Below are 26,781 nucleotides of genomic sequence, written 5' to 3' on the forward strand. Positions count from 1 at the left end.
AAAAGACAAAAAATGCTCTCCTAAATTAAAAAAGCATACTTAGATTTTGAGTTTTACCCTTCTGCTTTGTTACATACAAATAACACTTATGTGATAGCATTTTAGTGGGAAGGCTATGTTGATTATACATCCAAGTGCATAATTGAGGCTTAGCACATTAAAATGCTATTAAACCCAAAAATAAAATGTATTATATTGCAGATTACCAAATCTTAGATGTGATCGTTGCATTTTTCTTTTGTAAGGCTTTTTCCTTTTATTTCTATCTGGTGATCCTGCCAGAAAACCTGCTATTTTTCAACTTCATTTAACAAACCAAGTTGTCTGGTAAACTTCTTTTAACAAACCAAGCTGTCTGGTAAAAGTGTTTAGTTAGTGTGTTGAGACAAACACACAGAACGCATACTGTTTGCTATTTGCCCTCGCTATATGCCTAGAGGGCAGGACACACATATGCCCTCATCCTTATAGGGCAGGATACACATTCATCCTTTTTAATCTTAGTCTTATTCTTGATTCTAATGTTGTTCTAATCTTCTAATGTTGTTAAACAATACACATTTCTGCTTTTATGTCATTGTTTTTGCTTTTCTCTATGTGTCGCTCAAAAAGTCCATGGCTACGTAATCAGTTCTCCGACAACATTAAAAACAAGAATAAGACTCTACAAAAGTCATTAAAAATAGGTCTTTCTTTAGGTTTACATAAGTGTAAATGATTCTGAAGAAAAATCTGCATGCGTATTGAATGATCTTCCTCAGGAGTACATGTGAAAAGAATCAATACAATAGAACCCAGTTGCTATTTGGAGTTATAGAATACAATATCAACTGGAGTTAACATCAAAGGAGGTATCTCCATCCCATCTTGAGCAGCATGGACACCAAACACGTAGAAGGCCGCCATTTTCAAAATTGTGCATTATTCAAACTTGGTAAGTATAACAAATGCATGCATCAAATACAATATTTTTTAAAAAATGGCAGAAATTGGCAGCATGCAGGTAAATGTTTTGACTTTTGTAGAGTCCTATGCTTGATTTTAATGTTGTTAAACAATAACAAACTCTGCTTTTGTATCAGTGTTTTTTTCTTTTCTCTGTATGTCCCTCAAAAACTCCATGGCTACGTCTTAGTTCTCTATTTGTATAGTGCTAGTACAAAGTATTTAACCTGAAAAGGGTGCTTACAATGGTTAGCTTTAATTAATTTACGTAAAACCTTTATCCTAAAAGGAAAAACAAATGTTTGCTAAAAAAATGTAGCTGGAGTTTTTCTTCCTTTTGTAATTCAAATCCTTCTAAATCTGCTAGTTCATCTTACATTACCGTCTCTCCAGACTGACAATGCTGCTGTCCAAGTGGGCTCCACTGTTCCCCCATCCAGAGTGGAGACACCCTAAGTCAGGAAGTGTGGTACTGGTCAGATCACCAAATAAGAATAAAACGCCTAAAAAAAAGGAAAGCTAATGCAGCCACCACATTTAAAGATTTGGTAATCTGCAATATATTGTATTTTTTTTTTTTGGGTTGAAAAATACTTTAACCACTTGCCCCCCTTAGGACACACCTGTATGTTCTTGGGTGTAAGTGGTTATACCTGGATTAAGGTTGGAGCTGCAGTAATGACCCCTGTAACTTTTTTTCAGCTGGCAAAGTTGCACCTTGCACACACACCTTTGATTGCATGTATTTATAAAGAAAAAACGTAATATTTTGGCATGAGGCAATAGTATATAACACAATTGTTTGCACAATATTAGATTGGTAAGGGTTGTGTGCAAGATGAGTTCCTTATTATGATTTACTTCATTATACTATAATTTATTTTTTCTTCATTTATAATCACACAAAAGCATGTACATACTAGTAGAGGAGGTCACATCTACAAAGATATGGGACAATATAAGATTTGAAAAATTAAAAAACTCAATATCACAAGAGGTGTGAGGGTCACAACATGCTGTAGGTAAGAGAAGAAACCTCCTTATTCATTGGTGAGATAAGCAAGATTCAGAACAGATCCAACACTATACAAGCCCTGAGTGTTTGCTTTAATTATTATGAAGATGAGATTATAGTAGTGGTGAATAAAGGGGAAAACAGGAAAAGAGAAAAATAAAAAAAAAAAATAAAAATTAAGAGGGGCTGGGGGAGGGGTGCAGGGGCAGGAAGTGGTACAACAAAAAAAGCACCTCACCCTCAGGGGGAATCAGATTGATTGAGTTTGGCCTCCCCTGCCGGGGTAAGTCCATAGTCCCTAGCTAGCTGGGCTTTCCCTTCGTCAGAGAAGATTAAGTCATTCCAGTGAAACCAGGTGTTTTTGTAGGTCTCATATTTATTTTAGGCTGAGAGGACCAAGTCCTCCATGCAGTTTATATCCTCTATTTTGCAAAATCATAGGGCTATGGGGGTCAGGATCCTTCCATTTTAAGGGGATGCAGGCCTTTGCTTCGTTTGAGAGGTGGCGCAGTACAGATTTCCTATGTGTCTTGAGAGGTATGGATGAGTGATGCAGGAGGAAGAATACCAGGCAATCAGGAACACTAAACTTTAAAACATTTCTGAGCGATCAGTCTGACCTTCTTCCAAAATGATTTTTACTGTATGGTATGCAATACATCAGTTATGTACATCTTTAAGAAAAAATCAAACCTTTACAGCATAATATGGTTTACTTGAAGATTGATTTTGCTAAATTTAACCCAGTGTTTTTCATTTGCCTACTGTGCACTTAAACCCCCTTCCCATCCAGACCAATTTTTAGCTTTTTTAGCTTTCAGTGCTCTCACACTTTGAATGACAATTGCGCGGACATTTTTATCATTTTTTTCACACAAATAGAGCTTTCTTTTGGTGGTATTTAATCACCTCTGGGGGTTTTATTTTTTACAAAAAAAAGAAAAAAGACAGAAAATTTTGAAAAAAAAACGTTTTTCTTATTTTCTGCGAGTAAATTTTGAAAATAAATACATTTTTCTCCTTCACTGATGTGCGCTGATGAGGCGGCACTGATGGGCACTGATAGGCTGCACTGATGAGGTGGCACTTATGGGCACTGATGAGGTGGCACTTATGGGCACTGATGAGGAGGTACTAATATGCCGCAATGATGAGCACTGATAGGCGGCACTGATGAGCACTGATAGGCGGCACTGATGAGCACTGAGAGGCGGCACTGCTAGGCAATGAGAGGTGGCACTGCTGGGCACTGAGAGGCGGCACTGACGGGCGGCACTGATGGGCACTGGCGCATGACACTGATGGACACTGACGGGTGGCACTGATGAGCGCTGATGGGTGGCACTGATGGACAGCACCATCAGTGCCCACACTCAGTGCCCATAGTGCTGCCAGTCAGTGCTCATCAGTGCCTAGATGAGCAGGCACTGATGGGCACTGATTGTGGGCACTGATGGGGGGCACTGATGGCAGGCACTGTGGGCAATGATGGTGGGCACTGTGGGCACTGATGGTGGGCAGTGTGTTTAATGTACCTTGTGTAATCAGGGCACTGCTGATCAGTGCCCTGATTACATTCTTCTGTGTCCCCAGCGGCTGATCGGCTCTCCTCCTTCCTCACACTGCAGTCTCCGTGTGAGGAAGGAGCGCTGGCGATGAGAGATGATCTCATATGTTTACATATGAGATCATCTCTCATCGCACGGCCTGATCACGTGGTAAATGGCCGCTGTGATTGGCCATTTACCACGATCTGTGATTGGCTGTGTCCAAGGGACACGGCCAACACAGATTTTTCCCCGATGCGCGCTCGCGGGAGCCTGTGTCTGGGAGGCCGTTTAAAGACGGCCTCCCGAAAATGTGAGTCCGCGCTGCAGCCGTCTTTCAGCTATAGCGCGCGCCGGAAGTAGTTAAATGTGACATCCATGCTTTACCCCTTTTACAATTTGGGGTTTCACTTTGAATGCTATATTCCTCTGTAAGTGTTTCCAAAATCAGAGTGCCTTAAAAGTCAGTGCACACTCCATTCATGAAGATCATGACAATCATGTAGTCTAAAAAATGGAATTAAAAGACAATGCTAAAGTGCATCAAAAGAAAAAAATAAAGGCATGAAGAAAGTATTAACAGGATAAGGAAACCATCAGAAAATATCTATATTTGGTAACTACAGGTGGTCTAAGGGGCATGATAAAAAAAGCAATAGGGATTTATCTAAAAACATACCTATGATAAAAAAAAAAAAAACATGGGGCTGCCATTGCTGACTGTCATGTAAAAATTGCGTGGTCATGCAACACTGTATCCAAATAAAAGTTCTTTTTTTTCCCCACATATAGAGCTTTCTTTTGGTTGTATTTGATCACCTCTGCGGTTTTTATTTTTTGCGTTATAAACCAAAAAAGACCAACAATTTTGAAAAAAAAAAACAATATTTTTTACTTTCTGATTCAAAACATATCCAATAAAAAATATATCTTTGTCACTTTAGGCCAATATGTATCCTGCTACATATTTTTGGTAAAAAAAAAAAATCCCAATAAGGGTATATTGACTGGTTTGCGCAAAAGTTATGGCATTTACAAACTATGGGATTTATTTATGGATTTTTAACTAGTAATGGCGGCGATTAGAGACATATAGTGGGACTGCGCTATTGTGGCGGACAAATCAGCCACTAACTGACAATTTTTTGGGGAACCAGTGACAGTAATACAGTGATCAGTGCTAAAAATATGCACGGTCACGGTATTAATGATCTCGACTGGAAAAGGATTAACATCAGGGGCAATCAAAGTGTTAACTGTGTGCCTAGCCAGTGTTTGTGCACTGTGTGGGAGGTGCTTTTACTAAGTGAAGGCATGGATTCATGTCTCTGCTTTGCAGGAACACAGGATCCATGTCTTCTGTACTCACAGAATGGCAATCTGCCTGTGTAACGAATGATGAGCGGGTGATCGAGTCCGCGGTACCCACTGATCGCCTCCTGCCACAACGGTAGCGAGCCGCTGGTGGCACACATTCGTCCCGGCTACCCGGAAGTGCAGGATCACGTAAATATACATGATCCTGCACTCAGCCAGCACCCTGTAGCAGTAAAACTGCTATAGGGTGGACGGAAAGTGGCTAATTTGCACAAACAGTATACATCAGTGCATAAGCAAATCCCACCCTGAGCTCTTTACCATTTAACATTTTCCCAAAATATCCCCCCATCCTTCCTCTATATAAATATAAGCTGTTCTTGTCAAAAGAAAAAAAGGCAATTTCATAATTTTTCTTGTAGTACTACAGTGTATTTTTAGAGCATTACATAAGTTTTTATTAAATTATTTAGGTGGGTATGCAAAAAGTCTCAAAGAATACCTTTTCATTTTCTTCTGCATTTTCACTTTTACCATTTCCATAAAGTTTGGCATATATCTTCCAAATTTCGGCATCACTTGAATCCTGGGATGTTACTCTCCCTAACAATTCTTGTAACTTCCCTTTTAGATTGCTTGTTGATTCTCCTTTGCAATCCACGATTCCTTCTACTACTGCTCTAGCTAAGATTTTGAGAACCTACACAAAAATAATTAGTAGAAATTACTTTAAAATACAGGGGGTACAAAAGATAATGCATAAAACCAAATGATTTAATGGTATGTCAGCAAAGGCAATGGCTTAAGCACATGGGGCACATGCTTCATGTCAACAAAGCCAATTTTACATACTCCTTAACCTCTGCATTCTTATGCTGTATGGTAAATACACCTAACCACTGCACTGACAATTGTTCATTGTACATTATATAACCCTGCACTCCATAAGCTATGTTGTATGTTAAATATTCCTAGCTGTCGCACACACTATAAGCTGTATTGTACATTACAGACTCCTGATGGGCTAATTGTCTTAGGAACTGTTGATAGGGGACTTCTCCTATCATTGTGAGCATGCCAGGAGTGGTGAAACATGTCAAGGAAGGCCAGTTTCCAGGTGGAGACATTGTATGCAGTCATTTTATTTATAACTAAAAAATACGGCAAGAGGAGCTAATAGTGGAGTGTGGGTGATACATATTGCACATTTTTTTCCTAACTCTGATCGGGAGTGTAGAAGGACTACACTAGCTGGCACTCAGATTGTCAATGTTCTGGAGGGGCAAATCTTGAGTGGAGCTGTGGATTTGGCTATGTTCCTGCTTTACAGAACCATTATAACTACATGTTATTACTTTACAAGCTTACCACTGTAAACATAAATGCTTTATGGTCAAAATAAGGGAGCCCTCCATTCCCATTTATATGTCATAGTTGTCAGTGACTCCCCTGTGTCAATGTCTGCCAGTAAAAAATGATATATATTTTGTACATTACACCAATTTGTTTCTGCATGCAGTAGCACAATAATTCAAACTACATGACTAAGTATTCTAATAAAATGGCTTCTTGGTATGAGCAATTGAACATGTCAAATATAGATGAGCAATTCAAGGGACATTTAAATATAAACTGGCTAACATTAATCAATAGAAAGCAGAACATTTTTTGTGTAATAATGAACCACAGTTTGACTATTCATTTTGCTAACCCAAGATCTGTTTCACTAAATATGGTGAAACAAAAGGATAGGTTATGTACTCACTGAAAGATATAGTAATATAATGGTGTAAGATTTGGCTATTTAATAACTAACTAAAGATTCAGTCCACTCAATAGATTTTTACACTTTGGCTAATGCTAGAGAGATAAGCCAGGGTTTCTTGTTTATTTCAATGGTGACCTACTCACTGGTCTATACACTTGCCAATACAAGAGGGTTTAATGCTTCCCATCTAATTTTAGTACATATTATAGAAAATGCAACAAGAAAAGCATGAACAACTCAAGATGGGTGGGAATAACCAATGCTCCAATATGGGTGGAAATAGAATTAAAAACGATGGTAGTGAGATGCTTCTGAAATTCTCCAGAGATGTAGAGAAGCCAGCAGGTAACTTAGCCTACAAGACTCAGCTTGTGACTGCAATATGACTTTCAGCAGCTGATTAGGAACAAAGCCTGTGAAAGCCAACAGGTAGGTGTTTTAATGTCGTAAGTGCTACCGGTTTATTGCAGTATCAAGGAGCAACAGCAAAGTATTTTTTTTTTTTTTACTTTAGGTGAGCTTTAAAAGGTAAAAATACTTGGAAAGGGTAATTATTTTTGTGATTTTCTTATGTGCCAAGTGTGCTGTTAAGTATATTTTTGATAAAAAGGTTAAGCTCTATTTAGATGCACAATTTGCCCATAGGAAGGAAGGAAGGAAGGAAATAAAAAATATTTGATTATGCCTACCTGCACATCTTTATATTTACCCCGCAAGTCCATGAGTCTATGGTAAGCTTTCACTGCTTCACTGAACTCCCCTACATCGGTACTGGTTAGAAGATAGTTTTCCCATATTTGCCAGTGTTCAAAGTTGCATTTAATAGCCTCTTGAAGTGTTCGGAAAGCCTTGTGCCTTTAAAGAACAATAAACAATATTACACAGCAGATTATTTAATAGAAGTGCATTTGTTGTAGAGCAAGCTACTGAACTAAATTCATGTTTAGTAAGAATATATTTGACTTTGCATTTATGTTCTTTTGGATGTCCAAGAAATAAGTAACTCAGCCCACCATCTACATTTTACAGCACACAGCTAGTTCTCTGCCTAAATAATTGGACAGTAGAAACAAATGATAGGGGTTTTGAATTTAAAAATGTTTAATCAAAATGTTCAACATTTGTAATTATAAAGATTAGAGTGTTTTTAGACAGAAAATAACACATTTGTAATTAAAGCCGAAATAAAGCTTCAGTTAGATTCCATTGAAGTGACATACGCTCATTCTATTTGATTGTTGCCATTACATCATTATTTGAACAACCTTGGTAGTCATCAGTAGGAAAATATGTAATGGGTGGCTCTGGAATGTTGAATTAAAAAGGAAACTAATTATTTGTAACACTTTAATTACGTTCCATTTAACATCTGAAAATGTAATATAGTAGCGGTAACTGACCTGAACTCTTCTAGTTGAAACTGCGTACTTGAAATATTTAACAGAATGTTTCTATTCTAAATAAAACCACACACTTCCAGCAAAAAATAAATAAATAATTCTTCCTTTGAGACACAGTAGCATAGGATATTGATGGCAAGCACATCAACTTATCAACACCTAATACCATCCAGAGATCAATACATTGTACCTGCATGCAAAAGACTATTTTTTCTTGACAAAGAATTCCAGAGAATTCAACACAGCAGCAGACTTACTGAGGAACCCCCGTCAAAACTTTATTTTAAGCTAGGATACAGTGGAGAAGGGTAAGAACCTTGGCCAGTTTTTTGCTGTGTGTGGAAATGGTGGAGATATCCCACAGCTTTCTGTGACACACCAGGAAGTAAGGAAATCTCTTCAGTAAAGACAATGACAGCAACATGAACCTGACAGAGGTTCAAACCAATCCCTGCATTTTTAATAAAAGTGTGTTTATTGCTCTGTCTTCTTTGGGTGGATTCTTCTCAATTGCAGTGTTGGTGACACAATAGGAAATATAGGCAAAATTTCTCAAGAAGGTATAAAAATAGCAATAAAAGCCTGACAGGTTTTGTAAATTTCCCCATCCTATTCAAAGATATGTGCCCCTATGTTTTCCTGCAAGGATATCTGAAAATACAGAATATTGTATCCCAAAATAGGGCTGCCTTGCATTTGCTAATATGTGTATTATGATACAGCCCTAAAAATGTCCAAGTGGCATGGTGAAAAAAGATGAAATCGATGAAAATAAAGCTAAAAAGGCCTAAAAACAGAAATTGGTAAGGTTCATTATATTATTTTTTGTTTAAATACCGCTTTAACCACTTTAAGACCAGAAGGATTTGCCCCCTTAATGACCAGGCCCTATTTTGTGATTCGGCACTGTGTTAATTTATTGGACAATTGCGGGGTCGTGCGACGCTGTACCCAAATAAAACTGATGTCCTTTTTTTCCAACAAATAGAGCTTTCTTTTGGTGGTATTTGATCACCTGTGCGATTTTTATTTTGGGGGGGGACCAGTTGACACTTTTGGGGGGACCAGTGACATTACTACAGTAATCAGTGCTAAAAATATGCACTGTTACTGTACTAATGACACTGGCATGGAAGAAGTTAACATTATGGGTGGTCAAGGGGTTAAATGTGAGCCTAGGCGAGTGATTCTAACTGTGGGGGGGGGGCTTCTGAAATGACCATAGAGACATGTGATCCTATACAGAAGGATCACATGGGCTCTATGATCATTGCAGGGAGAAGAATGGTCAGCTGTGTTTACAACAGCTGACCGTTCTTCTCTCTCAGCGGGGAACGATCGCAGGTGTCAGATGGCAATCGGAGCCGCCTGACACACGCATCTGCTTCCCTGCTGACAAGCGGGGGGGCCGAAGCGCACCGCCGGCGGCGCATGCTCGCCCCTAGCCTCCTGAGAGCGAGTGACGTATACCTACGTCACTTTGCCAAGGAGCGGCTGCCTGCCGCAGTACATCTGCTGTGGGCGATCGTAAAGCGGTTAAAGTGACTGTAAAGTCTTTTTTTTTTTAAATGACAAACATGTTATACTTACCACCTCTGTGCAGTGGGTTTTGCACAGAGCAGCCCGCATCCTCCTCTTCTCGGGTCTCTCGTTGCTGCTCCTGGACCCTCATTCCTGTCGAGTGCCCCCACAGCAAGCAGCTTGCTATGGGGGTACCCAAGCTGAGCTGCAGCTCCCTGTGTCCATTCAGACACAGAGCTGCTGTTTGGCCCCACCCCATTCTCTCTCCTGATTGGCTAATTGATCTTGATTGACAGCCACAGGAGCCAGTGACACCGCAGCTGTCTTTCACCCATTTAGAAGAGAGAGTCCCTGATGACCAAGGGATTTGTGGTCATCGCTGGACAGAGATGGGGCTCAGATAAGTATTAGGGGGTGCTGGGCCAGCTGATACATCCAGAAGGGTTTTTATCTTAATGCAAAGTTTGCTTAAGATAAAAACTTTCTGACTTTACAACTCCTTTAAGACTGAGGCAGATAAGTGATTAAAGGACCTGTACATTTCAGAAGTGCAAATGAGCAAGTAAAAAAAAAAAAAAAAGATATGGGACATGATGACTAAAAATCTTGCAAGTGTCTTTAGGACTGCTAGCCAATACCTTACAACTCTAGAAACTTCAAAACAAGGTATCCATGAAAGCAGGGCCATATAATTTTTTCAGTTTACGAAAGCTGAACATCATATTTGTTCAAGCTAAGACAGTTTAAAACCAAAGAGGGCAGATATAATATAAAGTTAAATGGTCTTAACTAATTCACTTAAAGTATTCTAACTAAATTACACACAAATTCAAGACTGAAGTGGACATGTAAAAAATGAAAATGCATGTTTCAGTAGTACAGGAAGGCAGGTAAAGGAAATGTAATTTACAGGTTTATACATTGTCAGCACTGTCAGTCAATAGTTACTTTTAACCTCCCTCAAACAACTTCAAAGCAAGCTATCAGTGGAAGCAGATCCACAGCTATTATTTTATTTTACTACAGTTGAACATAGAACACAAGCCAAAATAAACGTTGTTTCATAGGAATGGGTTTCAAATCTCTTGACAGTTAGCAGAAGAAAAGCAAACACCAGGAAGGCGCCTGCCCAATAAACATATGCTCTAAATAACAGTTTTTATGTGTGAACTGAATGAAAAGCATAATAGTAACCCTCACTAAAATGGTGGTAAATCAGTACATTAGCCTTGTAGCCATAAAAGAGTATTAGGACAATAGTAGCAAACTAAAATAGTAGTATATCAATACACCAGCCTTGTAGTTGTGACAAAGTAGCCCTGCCAACTGTCATTCCCATGAATACCCAATGGACTGCAGGAAAACTTCTCTATTGTATCACAGCAAGCAGGAGTACATGCTCTAACACATTTCACCTCAGTGGCCACTGACAGCACACTCACTGGGCAGAGGTAGGTAAGCTGGTAGTTTAGACATGAAGAAAGAGAATGTTGCCAGAATATGATTTTCTGGCTATAAAAGTCACTATAGTCATTTTCGTGCCATCTGTTTGCAGACAGGATTGTTAGATTTATATGTTTAAATTGTTGTACGGGTAATGCTAAAGTAACCTACCATAAAATCACGCCGACCTGAGCGCTGCTTGGCCACTTACAGGGAATTTTGTGATCTTTGATATCTGCTGATTGGCTGATAGAATACAAAGCTCCCTGTAAATGGCTGAGCAGTGTTCAGCCAGATTCAATTTTGTTCCAGGAGTGGGATAGGAAGGCAAAGAAAAAAAAGTTGCGAGAAGGGGAAAAAATAGTAAAGGAAAAAGAAAAAGGGGGATGAGGAAAAAAGGAGGGGGAAAGGGGTAGGGAAAGAAAGAAAAGGGAGGGAGAGGAGACTATGCTGACTATAGCCTCTTTGTTTCTGTCATTTTTGTTAAGTTTCTGCTTATAATTAATTTGGTCCTTTGTGCCTAAAATATTATGTATATTGTACATTTTTTCAAATATTTATCCAGCTATCGATATTTTGTTTTTGTTCTCTCCTTATTTAATTGGTCACAGTTGCTTTTAGAGGGCTCGCACCCATGGACAGCTTGGTGCAGTGCGCTGCTTGGATCCCCCTCGGTGGGCATGTGATGGGTGAGGGGCAGTTCTTTAGCGGTTTGGCCTTGATTCGCTCCCTTGCCTGCATTGATCGCATCCGGGATCGCTGACCGCGCTCCTGATGAGTGCGCATAATCTCTATGCATGGGCAATGCGGCGGTTGCTGTGTGGGCTGTTGCCAAGTTGAGGGCTATTTATTGTGTGCAGTTGGCGACCTCCCATTGTGGTGGCTGCTGCCAGTGGAACACAAGTTGTATGGTTTTTCCCAGGTGGGTACTGTAATTGACCAGCGCTTGTTATGTAGTTCTTGGGTGCCCTTATGTTTGAAGGATTTGGGATCTCTGTGGAAGTTAGCTTTATCGTGCTTCACACTTTGGCTTTGCAAAAAGCTTTTGTCATGATGGGACCTGTTGTCCCTTGGGGCGGGTGGAATGTCCCCATGCTTTGATTGTTACATATCTGTTATCAGGTACCCACATAACATATACTTTACCATATAGAATTTTTTTTATACCTATAGGAACATCACACTACTGTTTTAGCCCTACCAAGGACGAGTGGGCTTCTTGTTATGGACCAAATGAGACAAACCTCTGGAGAGTAACCCGTGGTGACCAGCTCACCCCTAGGGGTGACCACGGCTCCCCCTTTTTCCACTTCTCCTTCCCTGACATTTTGAGCTACTTTGCTATACCTCAGGTATGAATAATGGGATTGTTTTGTGTGGTGCAAAACCTCTTGTTCTTGTCTCCTCTTATCCCCCCCCCCCATCTTCTTCCTACCTTCTCTCTCCCTCCCGCTGTTTGTTTTTCCCCTTATTACCCCCTCCCCTTGCTCCATTTTTTTCCTTTCCTATCCTCTTCCCACCCCTCTCCTGTTTTTCTCCTCCCCCTTTTCATTTTCCTTTACTATTTTTCCCCTTCCTGCTCCTTTTTTTTTCTTTGCCTTAGCATCTATTTAAGCAAGGGAAGTGAAGCTTAGTACAGTCAGTTAAACTTCTGCCATACATTTTCTAATTTTAGATGTTGTGCGGTGTACTAACTTACGCGTTTGCTTGGCCACCCTCCAGTGCTGGCCCTAATGGGTAAGCAATCTCCTGACCATCCCCCCATACTTATCATTGTTATTATATGCATTGTTACTTGTATATTTTGAGCCCATTGTTATTTTTTACTATGCTTTTGTTACAGATGGTATTAAACACTATTTCTCCTGCAGAAGCGGAATTGTCCACGAAAAATGTAGAGAAGCCTTCTGTACACTGAAGATTCTTTACATCATTTACTCCTAGTACACTCCTGAAAGTATTATCATATCAGTGTAATTTGTTTTTATATGATCAAGAATATATGTCTGGAATCTGAGTTTGTTGCTTTTATCTCTGTATCTCAGCATCTGAGGAGGCTTCCTGGGTGGAGCAAAATGCATTAAGCTGGTGGATACTTCTGGTTATGTTACGTCTGCTTTTTGGAACGCAAACTGTGACTTTTGAATTCCAGAACGGCGTCATTATATGCTCACATGCATGAGGAGAGTTTTGTAAGTGCGCAATTGGCTTTTGTATGTTTTTTTAACAATAAAAACAGAATTACACTATGGATTTCTCGTGATTCTATCTCCCTACACACATATGACCTACCTGCTGGAGTCACAAAAGAAAGAGAAAAAAAATTGTTGTTACTGGAGGATTATTTTTGAAATACAATGGAAAACAAAGGGCGCCAGGTCAGTGAAAGGAGTTTTAAAAGCACATTTATTAATCATAAAACACCTCAAACAGGAGCTGCCGGATGCCTTCCCTTCCTCCTTGGACTCATGTGACAGTGTCTTGGCTGTCATATTTACTGGAATGTCCTCTATCCCCTTCCATTTACTCTGGACATATGCCAGCTCAGGCCTGTTGACAATGTTGTTCATGTTTTTATTTTTATTTTAATGTTTTACTTTTATGCACTTTTTATTGTTATCTTTATTAATTTCCATCATTATCGGCAGGCATCAGTGAGCGTTGATCCACTGACTTTGGCCAGTTTTGTATGTTTGTTTGTGATTATTTTTGAAACACAGGCGTTTAACCCATCACTAGTCGGTGAGTAAGGGCACAAAAGGAGGGGAGCACAACGGCACTTGTTGGAACATACTGGCACTGGAAGAATAAGTAACCAGCACTTTAAAGGTCTTATTGTTCATGCACATTCTTTGCACTGATTGCACTTTAATATTTTAAAAGTATTATGTATTGTGATTTAAATATTATGTTTATGTTTCCGCACAAATAATGAATAGAGATACATTTTAAGCACCTTATGCTTAGATAGCGCTGGGTACACACATAAAAATACCTAAGAGGAAAAGAGGAATATACATTTACATCCCAGCAGTACTCTTGTAAATGCATTCTACACACTACATAGCCCAGGGATCACAATATTTTAATATATCTGGATACTGTATTATTTTTTACATTTTGTATCAATAAAATATTATCTTTTTATATTATGATTTTGTAAAGGTTTGGGTACCGAGATAGTCAATTTCCTCTATCTGGAGCAGTGTTAATTTTGGCAGCAAATTTCAATTTAGTTTTAGTCTTAGTCTTAGGACTAAAATGGCATTTTAGTTTTAGTCCCATTTTAGTCTTCTGCAAGTGTTTTAGTTTTAGTCGTATTTAGTCGACTAAAACTCCAGTATATTTTAGTCGACTAAAACGTCCTACATATTAGTCGACTAAAACTCATTTTAGTCATCTATAATCAAATGGGTGTAGTTTAATTGTAATTTGTAATGCATTATTTAAGCATTTCTCTACAATTTCCAAACTCATTATATACTACTGCTGGTCCTGGAGTGAAAAATCGAATATGTTATTTATGGTACTAAGCTTTGAGCATGCACCAGTGTTAATTTTGGCAGCAAATTTCGATTTAGTTTTAGTTATAGTCTTTTGACTAAAATGCCATTTTAGTTTTAGTCGTATTTTAGTCTTAAGACTAAAATGCCCTTTTAGTTTTAGTCGTATTTTAGTCATCTGAATTGTGTTAGTCGCCGAAAACATTTTAGTCGGTTTTAGTCGACGAAATTAACACTGATCTGGAGACTTAGTGGGGGATGTCTCCAACTCTTCTCCTTTATCTGCACAAGGCTGATGGTTCTGTGACGGACGCAAGTATCAGATCCCTCCCCTTCTCACTAACTCGTGACCAAGGACCAGCCAACCTCACACCATGCTGTCACTTATGCAACAATGCCACTCTCAGCTGTACTCTGCACAAAGATTTTCCTGCTTGTGGGACCACAATCTGAGTGCCAGCAGCCTGAGAGCGATTGTCACTGGGCTAATTAATCAATTAAAGCTTTAACTGCCACCACCCCCGTTTCTGGACCGAGCAGGAGGAAGCCTGTAATTCTAGCAATACCAATTATGATTTTAGAATAATCGTTTGTAACCTACACTGCCACTACAGACAGGTAAGTTCATAGGATTTATCTTATACAGTAGCACTTTTCAAGAGAGATTCTTTGTTAGATGAGCCAGGTGATATCGGTTCTCAAACTTGACAGATGTTTCTGCTTTGATGGTACATGAGAGCTCACAACTGGTTAGACATCTCCCTTTTTCTCTGGGATCAAAGGAGTGTTGACAGATGCCCCTGACCAACAAAACGTAGTGTCCATGGGCTGTCCTGGTTTTATGACAATATCAGGTCCCTCCCTTCCACTATTCATATCTTCCAATATTGCATTCTTGAAACTGATAAGATTATTGTTAAGCACTGAATTTCGGGTCCAGGGATACTAAACGCAGGGTAGCTCAGATAAACCTGTCACCCAGAAGGCAAGGCATCTGACAGCTTTCTTCTTTGTATGTTTTAACGCAGTCATGTATGACCTTAACCTGTTCAGCACAACTTCCCTTATTTAAATATATACTTATTATTAAAGTGTCATGTTCCTGTCTGAGTTTATGAATCGTGTGTGGATTTGTTAAGTTTTGCATTGGGCAGAGCTCTATGAATGCCTTTTACGATCCCCATTAGTCCCGGGTATCCTTAATGGATTTGGTCCTAGTTTTACGATAGGCCTGTAACCACCTGGATAACATGGCAGTTTCTGTGGTGCCCACCTGATCGCAAGACACCTCTGTTCAAGGATGGCATATGTTAACTGTCTAGAAGGTGCCTTCCTGCATAAGTAGAGAAAGAGATATTCCTCTTCTTTCTCATCCCTCTGGCCCAGGGCTGCACCTGACCCAAAGATAGTGGCATCGGTGTGTGCCAGGACCAGACAGTTGAATTCTGAGTCCCGTGTCCCAGGTGCAATGGCCAGCACCTCCATCAGAGCAGGACGGTCCTTCTTACACGCTGGTGCCAAGGACGCTATTTTAGTCAGTTTCCCATCAGTCACGGGTTCAGCTGAGCCACTATAGTTGCATCCCAGCATCCTACTATAGCCAGCTATACCAAGGAATGATGTAACCAATAATGGGATTTTTGTACTTACCGTAAAATCCATTTCTCCGAGTTCATCAACGGACACAGCTCTCTATAAATCATAACTAGTGGGTTATTTTGCCTCCTCCATGAGTAGGACTAGGCAGAACAAAAAAACACCTGGCTTTGCCCATGGGCCGTCCTTAGCGGGTATAAAACCCCCTCTCTGTTCTAGGTAATCAGTTTTGTGGCAAGCAGTATTAGAAGTATCAGAACTCCATAGAGGGGGTGGGTGCTGTGTCTGTCAATGAACTCAGAGAAATTGATTTTACGGTAACAACTTAAATCAGATTTTCTCTTTCGTTCATCGGCGAACACAATGATCCATAAATCATAACTAGGGGACGTTCAAAAGCAGTGCCAAAAGAAAAATATGGGGTGGGGAAAATAACCCAAGACTAAACATAAGAGCCCTTAACAAGGACATAGGAGCCTTAACTGGGTCACAGGAGCCCCGTATGAAAAATAAAGGTTTAAAGAAAAAACACCCTTTAAGAGGGAACGACCCCTCTTAAAAAGCAGCCTGCAAAACTTTGCGGCCAAAAGAAGCATCCGCAGATGCCAAAGTATCTACCATATAGAATTTTATGAAGGTATGCACGGACGACCAAGTGGCCGCCTTGCAAACTTGCGATAATGAAGCTTGATGATGGAAGGCCCCAGAAGCACTCAGCGCCCGAGTAGAATTCGCTGTGACAGGGAAAGGTGGAACCTGACTTTTAATGGAATAGGCCTGAGTCACCGTCGGTCTGATCCATCTGGATATAGTAGCTGAAGTGGCCAGCCCTTTTCTTGTTCTGTCAGAATCCCCAAAAAGCGAGTCTGACCTTTCCAAAAGACTCAGTAGATGCGAGATACACCCGAATCACTTGAACCACATCCAAGGTATGAAAAGCAAATTCCTTGGGATGACCCGGCTTGGGACACAAGGAAGGCAACACAATGTCCTCAATTAAATGGAAATCAGAGACAACTTTGGGCATGAATGATGGACAGTGATGAACAACTAAATAGGGATTGCGACAGGATAATGCCGCCAATTCTGATATACTGCGGGCCAAGGTAATAGCCACCAAGAATATCACCTTCAGGGATAATGTAGGGAAGGGAATCTCCCGAATATTCTCAAATGGAGTTTTCTGGACAACCAAAAGTACTAAATTTAAATCCCATGGCAGCAAAAGAGACTGTACAGGTGGAGCCACATGTCGAACCTCCTGAATGAAAGTACGAACTAAAGAGTGTGTGGCTAGGGGTCGGTGAAAGAAGATTACCAGGGCAGACACCTGGCCCTTGATGGTACTCAAGGTCAACTTCTGATGAACGTCTTTTTGAAGAAAGGTTAAGATACCAGCCACAGAAAAGGATCGAGGATGAGTGTCAATCGACTCGCACCAAGAAATGTACACTTTCCACATATGATGGTATATCTTGCTGGAAGACGACTTCCTCGCCTTCACCAAAGTAGGGATCACTGATCCAGACAGACCTCTATCCCTCAGTACCTGGCTTTCAATAGCTAAGCCATTAAAACCAGCGACTGTAAAGCAGGATGGTAGATCAGCCCTTGGGACAACTGGTCTTCTCTGAGAGGAAGCCCCCAAGGGACCTTTACAGCCACCAGGATGATTGGAAGATCCTCGCTCTTGATTCCTCGCAGGAGCTGCGGAAGAAGCCTTAACTGAGGATGATACTGGCCTTACCATGGCTCTTGGACGCCGTCAGAGGACCCCGTGACCTCGTCACGAACTTCGGTATCCTCCTGTGGAGAAGAAACTGCTAAAGAAGCTGCATGTAATACTGTGCAAACAGAACTGTCTTGAAGGTGGATACCACCAGACTCAGAACCTGTATGCAAAATGGGGGAGAGATTTCTCTGTGTGACAGCAGCCGGTGAATCACAGCCTGTGGTCCCTGAAGTTTGTGCAGAGGAAGGATTACCCTGGTCAGAAAAAGAATCAGACCTAGGTAAATCAATTCGCTGGACAGGGATAGGGGGGGACCTTATGTAGTTCAAACATCACCTGAACCTTGGCAGGAATTAAATCTGCACAAGGAGACTCAGGATCTGAAAAAAAAAACCTGGAAAGGACAAGCTTTGTCCCTCTTTCTGGGTACCCCCAAAAGAAACATTTTGCGGATCTCCTTGACGCCCACCAAAGAAGTCCACGGGTCGGAAACCACCAAAGATGTCACCCCACCCCAATAATGACCCCTTCAGACTTTCATTCTGAAGGGGTCTTGTCTGCGGGTCCGGAGAAGCTACCGTGTTTCCCCGAAAATAAGCCCAGGTCTTATAATAAATTTGGCACCAAACGACACAGTAGGGCTTATTTTCAGGGTAGGTCTTATGTGTAATGTGATTATGTGATTCTAATCCTAGAATCCACTTTATTACGGTTATATATAATGTCCAGTGTGTTTCTGTAATCGAATAGTGTGAAAGATCTTCGGTACAGCGCCGCTCAGCTAATCTCCCGCTCTGCTCTCCTTCTCTTCTCAGAGCTGTCAGCAGGGAATCTCAGAGCGGGTCACGGAAGTGCCAAGCATTATATTATAATTGTGTGACTTACCTTCTGTACAGCGCCCGGCGCTCAGCTGATTTCCCGCTGCTCTTCCTTCTCTGTCTCAGCTGACAGCTATGAGAAGAGATGGAGAGCAGAGCGGGAGATCAGCTGAGAGCCGAGCAGCGCTATACTGAAGGCATTTCACACAACTAGATTACAGAAACACAAACTGGACATTATAGAAAACAGTAATAAAGTGGATTCTAGTATTTTACAAACACTAAACTAGGGCTTATTTTCGGGGTAGGGCTTATTTTGTAGCCCTCCCCGAAAATAACAGGAGGTCTTATTTTCTGGGTAGGTCTTATTTTCGGGGGAAACACGGTAGCTCTAGGCTTACCAAACCAAAGATGCTTGGAACCTCCCTGGGAAGATTTGAAAGATGTATTTCCTGTATTCTCTGTCACAGAAGCACAAAATAATTTTCTATGAGCTGAGAAGGAGCGCCCCGGTCTGCGGCGAAGCTCCTTCCCTTTCCTTGACTGTGGCAGGAAGGTACTTTTCCCTCCCGTGATACCCTTAATGATATCATCCAGGGTAGCCCCAAACAAGAGATCGCCTTGAAAGGGCAGATCAATGAGAGCTTTCTTAGAGGCTTGGTCTGTGGGCCAATTCTTAAGCCACAGGAAGCGCCTAATCACCCCCGCTGAAACAGAAAGTTTGGACAGCACAGGAGCTGTATCCAAAGCTGCATCACAAATAAACTGCAGCCCATGGACCAACTGGTCCGCTAAATCAATATAAGCAGTGGGGACCTGCTCACCCCCAGGCCCTGTCGAGGAAAGCTTGGCCCATTCAGTTAGGGTCAGAAACACCAGGGCTGAGGCAACGACTGGTCGCAATGCCGAACCGGCCATAGTAAACATGCTGCGTGCCCCAACCTTCGCTTTCTTGTCAGCCAGGTCCTTAAAGGATGGGGATTCCTCTACTGGGATCATGGTTGCTTTATTCAACCTGGAAACAGGAGGGTCCACCACCGGTGGACTAGCCCACTTTTTTAAAAGTGACTCCTCAAAAGGGTAACGTACAGCAAAACGTTTGGGGACCACAAAGGGAAATGTTGGTTGTTCCCATTCCTTACAGGAAAACCTGTCACAATAAGGCACATACAGAAACATCTTTAGAGTAAGAGGCGACTGGTGCGTACCAAACGACACAGCCACGTCCGTGGCTACATCAGCCGCATCCTCCATTTTTAAAGTTTCACACACTGCAGTGATAAGTGCATTTACCAGCACTTTTTCATTCCATGCTCACTATTGGATGGATCTGGGGGTGTGATATTAATTCCCCCTGGACAGGCCGTGTCCATGGCGGCATCAGGCTCAGAATCAAATGAGACAGCCTGAGCAGGAGAAGGCTGGGGACGCTTCCTCCTGGGCCTTTGCCCACATGCCACTTCCACCCGGGACTGCAGGACCGCTGTCAGTTCAGCAATTCAGGAAGCTGGGGTTCCAAGAGACCTGCCACCTCCATGAGGGGGGGTCAGAGGGGGAGATATGACCCTGTGGCTCCATAAGGAAAGGAAGACCTTGCAGTACAAAAACAATCTTTTGGCACCACTAAAGGATACCCTCAAGGCTCAGGGTACCTATCAGCAGAGAGAGAGAGATAACAGGGACCCCAAAAGACTCACCCTACCGACCAGGGGAGCGCAGAGAATTCGAACTTACCATCATCATGGACACTATCTCTGTTCATATGTCCCACGCACAGGAAGAGAAAACTAAGGAGGAAGAGGAGGAGCTTCGGCTACACCACAAAGCTTCAGTTGTCTCCAGCATCTCCCAGACGAAGGGAAAATGGCCCCCATTACATCATCCGACTACACAAACATGGTCGCCAACCAGAGACCAGCCAGACTAAGGGAAAATGGCCACCATCAGCTACAAACAATGAAGCATGCTGTCAGGACCCTCCCCTGAAGGTAGGACACATGTTTAGGGGAAACTCTGCTGGACCAGTCTCTGCACTGGGACCCCGCTGCACTATACTCATACTGTAAAAAGCAGGACACGCACCTAGGGGTCTCCTACACTGGGACCCCTCCAGACTAGCACAAAAACAAGTAAAATCTCCTGCACTCAAGTGCTGCATTAAAGGGACAGCTGTATTGCTGGCATCTAGGCTCTTGCTGCCCTCACAGGACGATGGGTATCCATATGGACTGAAAACATAAACGAGAAGGGCGCACCGACCCAGTGCAATGTCACAGTGCATGGCTCTGATGAAGAGAGTTCTCCCTTGAAACGCGTCAGCCCCATCACCACGGACGCCTTCCTGTCCTTCTGCTTTACTGAAAAGCATTCTTGTCCTGGAGGTCTCCTGACTGCAAAAGCAGTTTTTATATGCATACTTTCAGCATACGTTTGTGAATTTTCCACTAAATGTCTATTGATATTGCACTAGGTCGGTGAGCTTTTCTCTTGTTTTCACCCCTCCAGACTACCAGGGCGGGATACACACTATCCCAGGACCTTTACTGAGTGGGGGTTAGCGGGGGGAGATCCCAGGGGTCTCTGCTGCATTCTCTGCCCTGGGACCCCCACCAGGCTCTAGGTCCAGACATGGGGAAATTGGAGTGGGGGAGGCCCAGCTCAGTGAGGGATTTAAGAATGGGAGGAGGGAACCTGCAGGTAGGTCTGACTGTCCCTGGAGGTTACCCGCATCCACCCCAAAGGAAACCACCAAAAGGGGAGAGGGGGGGACTGTACTTATCCTTCTGTGGTGCGGGTAATGCTCCAGACAGAATTTCTCGCCGCCGAAATAGTGGAGCTGTCGGCCAAGGGACTGCAGTGACTCAGTCCCAAGCCCGGTCGTATGCAACCCAGCGAGATGTTTAACTCGCGGGCCAGCCTCTGTCCATGAGGCTGTCACGGGCGACCTAGCGTGTAGCTGCGGTCTGCACGTGGTCGCTGGCTGGGCTGGGGGGACTGCTGGATCTAGATTATACAGCCCGTCGCCCAGCCCGGCAGTTGATTGTAGATCTCCAGAGAGAAAAAAAAAGATGTAAGGAAGGAGAAAATTGCTAGAAGCAATAGTGATTTATGAAGCGCTGAGTCCGTCGAACTTACCGTAAAATCCATTTCTCTTTCGTTCATCGACGGACACAGCACCCACCCCTCTATGGAGTTCTGATACTTCTAATACTGCTTGCTACTAAACTGATTACCTAGAGGGGGGTTATATACCAGCTGAGGACGGCTCATGGGCGCAGCCAGGTGTTTTTTGTTCTGCTTAGTCCTACTCCTGGAGGAGGCAATATAACCCACTAGTTATGATTTATGGAGCGCTGTGTCCGTCGATAAACTAAAGAGAAATTTTGGTTTAGGGGTAGGCCAGGCCCTGGTAGAATCAACCTTCCTAGTTCCAGATCTCTGGGTGCCTACTCCTCCCTGCTGTTCCCAGTGCTGAACCGCTGACATGTCAATCTGACAGTTACTGCAGGGAACTGTCAAACTAGGCCCTGCAAGATTGTTCGGGACTGCCGACAGGAGAGCTGGGTGTTCAACCCAGAAAGGGACAAACACTACCAGGACCCCAAAGCAGGCCATGGCACAAGGTTCCACCCCTCTCCGTAGATCATCCATGACCCTTAGAGAGGTGGCTGATGTGCTCTATGCCAGATGGTCAGTCTGCCTTTACACTGCTTGGAGATACGAAAAAACAGCATATTCCTGTTCTGTGTAATCTGATCTTTCCAGCTCATCCGCACAGTAGTTGTAGAAAGCTGATGTTTTGTTTAGATTTGCCATTTTCTAGCAGCAAATAGTAAAACAAGTTACGGATAGGCAACAGTGTTAATTTCGTAAACGAAAACATTTTCGCCAAAATTTTCGTCGGCGGCCTTTTTACGTGATGAAAACAAAATGAAAAGTACACCACAAATTCAATTCCGTTTAGGGTGATAAAGAGGAGTGATATTATGGAAGGGATGAGTATGGAATTAGAATCCGTGTGGGTAGAGCTCCAGAAGGAAGAAGTAAAGGGAAAAGTAATTGTGGGTGTTTGCTATAGGCCACCCAACCAAAGGGAGGAGGTAGAGCTGGAATTTATATCACTGTTGGGTAAAGTGGCAAAACTGGGATCAGTCATCATATTAGGGGACTTCAATTATCCCGACATTGACTGGGAAGAGGGAACAACACACTCACAGAAGGCCCGTCTCTTCATGGGAACCTTACAGGACAAGTACATGTCTCAGTTGGTGGATTCTCCTACTAGAGAAAATGCAGTGCTGGATCTATTGATCACTAATGACCCAGACCTAATCTCGGAGATATGAGTCCAGGACAACTTGGGCTTTAGCGATCACAGGATGATCACATTTAGCGTAAATAATATAACAAGGCAAGAGGGGAACATAAGAACCCTAAACTTCAGAAGGGCAAACTTTCCCAAACTGTGCTCAATGATAGAAAGGGTAAACTGGGACCAAACCCTAGGAACACTGTCCGCGGAGGAAAAATGGGAATGCTTTAGGAACATATTAAACAAATGCATCTCGCAGTGCATTCCTATGGGAAATAAATTTAGAAGAGACAAAGCCAAACCTGGCTGGCTAAACCGTAATGTTAAAAAAAACATATTAGGATTAAAAAAAATGGCCTTCAAGAAATATAAATCAGAGGGCTTTCGAGCAAAACAAGGAGGCAAATAAGAAAAGTAAATCCAAAATCAAAATGGCTAAAATCAACTTTGAGAGACAAATAGCGGATAGTAAAAAGAACCCAAATAAAATCTTTATATATATTAACAGCAAAAAAACTAGGGCAGAGCATATTTCACACTTAACGATGATGGGAGGATGGTTACAGAGGACACTGAAAAGGCAACCGTGCTGAACGCTTTTTTCTCCTCAGTCTTTACACAGGAAAAGGAGGGGTACACTGACCATGACTGTATGGTTAGTAGTAATACACAGGACTTTCAGCTATGGCTAACAGAGAGTAAAATCAGGGAAAGGCTGGATAAAGTTAACTTATATCTAGACCACCGTTCCTGATCTTTGCTGACAGTATTATGACAGGAAATGTACCAGGGGATTGGAGGAAAGCTAATGTGATACCGATGTTCAAAAAAGGGCAGAGGCATGTCCCAGGAAATTATAGGCCGGTCAGTCTGACATCGATAGTATGTAAACTTCTGGAGGGGATGATAAGGGACTATATCGTAGAGTTTGCTAAAGACAACAACATCATCAGCAGTAATCAGCAAGGGTTTACAAATGGCCATTCTTGTCAAACCAATCTCTTAACATTCTACGAGGAGGTGAGCAGTGAGCTAGATAGGGGCAGACCAGTGGATGTGGTGTACTTAGATTTCGCTAAGGCGTTTGATACAGTTCCCCACAAGCGCTTAATTTATAAAATAAGGTCTGCAGGCATCGACCACAAGGTTTGCTCTTGGATATGGAACTGACTAAAAGGGGGTGTCCAAAGGGTGGTAATAAATAGCGCATACTCAGAATGGTCTGGGGTGGTAAGTGGGGTCCCCCAAGGCTCAGTCCTGGGACCAACCTTGTTCAATTTATTCATAAACAGCATTGAGGACTGGATCATTAGTTCTATATCAGTTTTTGCAGATGACACAAAATTGGGCAGGGCAATACCTGCACAGCATGAAGCAGATATCCTACAGAATGACCTGAACAAAATAACAACGACGGCAACGACATGGCAAATGAGATCTAATTTGGAGAAATGTAAGGTTTTGCACTTAGGGACTAAAAACATAAAAGCACAATACACTTTAGGGGGGGGGGGGGACCTTTGTGGAAATAAAAAATGGAGAAAGATCTGGGAGTCTTGGTAGAGGATAGACTAAGCAATAGCATGCAATGTCAAGCGGCAGCTGCCAAAGCCAGCAGAATATTAGCATGCATAAAGAAAGGGATGTATTCCAGAGATAAAACTATAATCCTACCACTTTATAAAACTCTGGTCCGACCACATCTGGAGTATTCTGTCCAGTTCTGGTCACCAGTCCTCAGGAGGGATGTGTTGGAGCTGGAGAGAGTCCAGAGAAGGGCAACTAAACTAATTAGGGGATTGGAGGACCTTAATTATGAATAGCGTCTACAATTGCTTAATTTATTCTCCCTGGAGAAGAGATGCCTGAAAGGGGACATGATAGCAATTTATAAATACCTCAAAGGTGATCTCAGCATAGAAAAAAAGCTATTCAGTCGCAAGGATTGCATGAGGACTCGAGGGCATACAATGTGATTAGAGGAGAAGCGTTTTAACCTCAGGCAACGCAGGTTTTTTTTTACTGTTAGTGCTACAAGATTGTGGAATTCTCTACCACAAGAGGTAGTTTCTGTGGGAAGTATGACTACTTTCAAAAGACTCTTGGACATACATCTCATGGATCAGAACATTAAGGGGTATCGGAGATGATTACGGCCCTACACAGGTTGAACTGGATGGACTATTGTCTTTATTCAACCTCAACTACTATGTAACTATGTTTTCGGTGATGAACAAAAATGTTTTGGAGGGACATTTACCCTCGTGAACTTCCAGTTTCCATGGAGCTCCACCTGTGCAGTGCCCGTGAGTGCTTCTGCTACCAGCAAGCAAGTCTGAATTATGCTTAGCACTGCAGTTGCCAGTTAGCACTGTGCAGCATTACAGACTTTTGCAGATGACCATCCAGAGCAGCACTGTATTACAGGCCTCCTCAGACCACCGTCCAGGGCAACGTGCACTACAAACCTCCTCAGACCTTCCAGAGCGATGTGTGCAATGCATTACAGGCCTTCTCCTCAGACTGCCCATGTCCAGAGCAATCTGTCCATTACAGGCCTCCTCAGACCACCGTCCAGAGCACTGTTCAGCATTACAGGCCTTGCTCAGACCGTCCAGAGTGGCAAAATCTGTATCTGTGAGTTTGTTCAGACCTTAATACCATAAATAATAATATATTCGATTTTTTTTTTTTACTCCAGGAGTACATAATGAGTTTGGAAATTTGGGAGAAATGTTTAAATAATGCATTACAATTTAACTAAACCCATTAGATTTTAGTTGACAAAAATGTACTGCAGATTTTAAATATGACTAAAACTAAAACAATTGTAGATGACTAAAATGGGACTTTAATCCAAAGACTTTGACTAAAACTAAATCAAAATTTGATGCCAAAAACAACACTGATAGGCAATATATTGCTTTTTTGCTAAACACAAAGCATTCTCTGATTGGATGAGGTGAAGCAGGGCAGAGCAATTATTTGAATGGTGTTCATGCTGAGTAGCTGGCCTGTGTTCAGAATGAAGCAGAGTAGCTGCTCAGTGAGGGACCCAGAAGAAACTGGGGATCACTGGAGTAGTGGGATAGGGCAGGTATGTTGTTTAAACATCTATAACACAGTCTTTTGGCTTCACCCCCTAAGAAGTTCTATTAGAGTACAAGCACTGACATCACAAATTGAGGAAATCTCACTTTATGTAAATAAAGAATGAAATGTTTTCTAGGATTGAGATTTATATTGTGTTATAGGCTCAGACAAGATCCTTATTGCATCCCAGTAAAGTTCAAAGTGATTTGTTAACAATGTAGCTGATCCAAATAGCACCACATGAATAAAAAGGAACACATAAAGAGCAAATTAGAGGCACATGTTTCTGAAATATAACCCATATCATTTGGAACATATCACTCTCAGATGCTACAACATAACAAGATAAATCATAGAACTCTGTGAGAGGAGCTAAAGTACTTACATTAACCCCACAGAAACTGTATCTAACCACCTACCAGTTAGGCACAGGTGAACTATTTTCCTTGTTGTTTCATAGCAAATCTGAACCAATGAAGGAAAATTTGTACAAAAATTCTGGTACGAAAAAGGCTTTTTTTTTGTTGTTTATTGTTTCTGATCATGCGCAGTCTTTCTTTTCTGATTTTTCTTGTAAAAAAATTGTACGAAAATAGTACACATTAAACGAAAATCGTTTCTTTCTTTTCCGTACAAGAAAAAATTTTGGAGTTTGTCCCTTCGAGAATTTTCATATGAAAATTCTGAATCGGCTGAAGAAAGTTGTGTACACAATATACGAAAATCGTATGAAAATTCTTTGGACGAAAACGTTTGCCCGATTTTCTTATA

The 26,781-nt window shown here is 41.8% G+C and overlaps 1 protein-coding gene across 1 annotated transcript in view; it reads right to left on the reverse strand.

The window, feature by feature from the left end:
* Positions 1-26,781, reverse strand: part of TTC27 (tetratricopeptide repeat domain 27) — a 747,788-nt gene that overhangs the window by 74,796 nt on the left and 646,211 nt on the right. The window contains exons 17-18 of the mRNA XM_082252288.1: positions 7,282-7,447; positions 5,327-5,524 (exon numbers count right to left, since the gene is read on the reverse strand). Coding sequence (XP_082108414.1) covers positions 5,327-5,524; positions 7,282-7,447 — 364 coding nt within the window. The remainder of the gene's footprint in view (positions 1-5,326; positions 5,525-7,281; positions 7,448-26,781) is intronic.

This window comes from Pelophylax lessonae (assembly GCF_965119305.1).
Source record: "Pelophylax lessonae genome assembly, chromosome: 3".
NCBI lineage: Eukaryota > Metazoa > Chordata > Amphibia > Anura > Ranidae > Pelophylax > Pelophylax lessonae.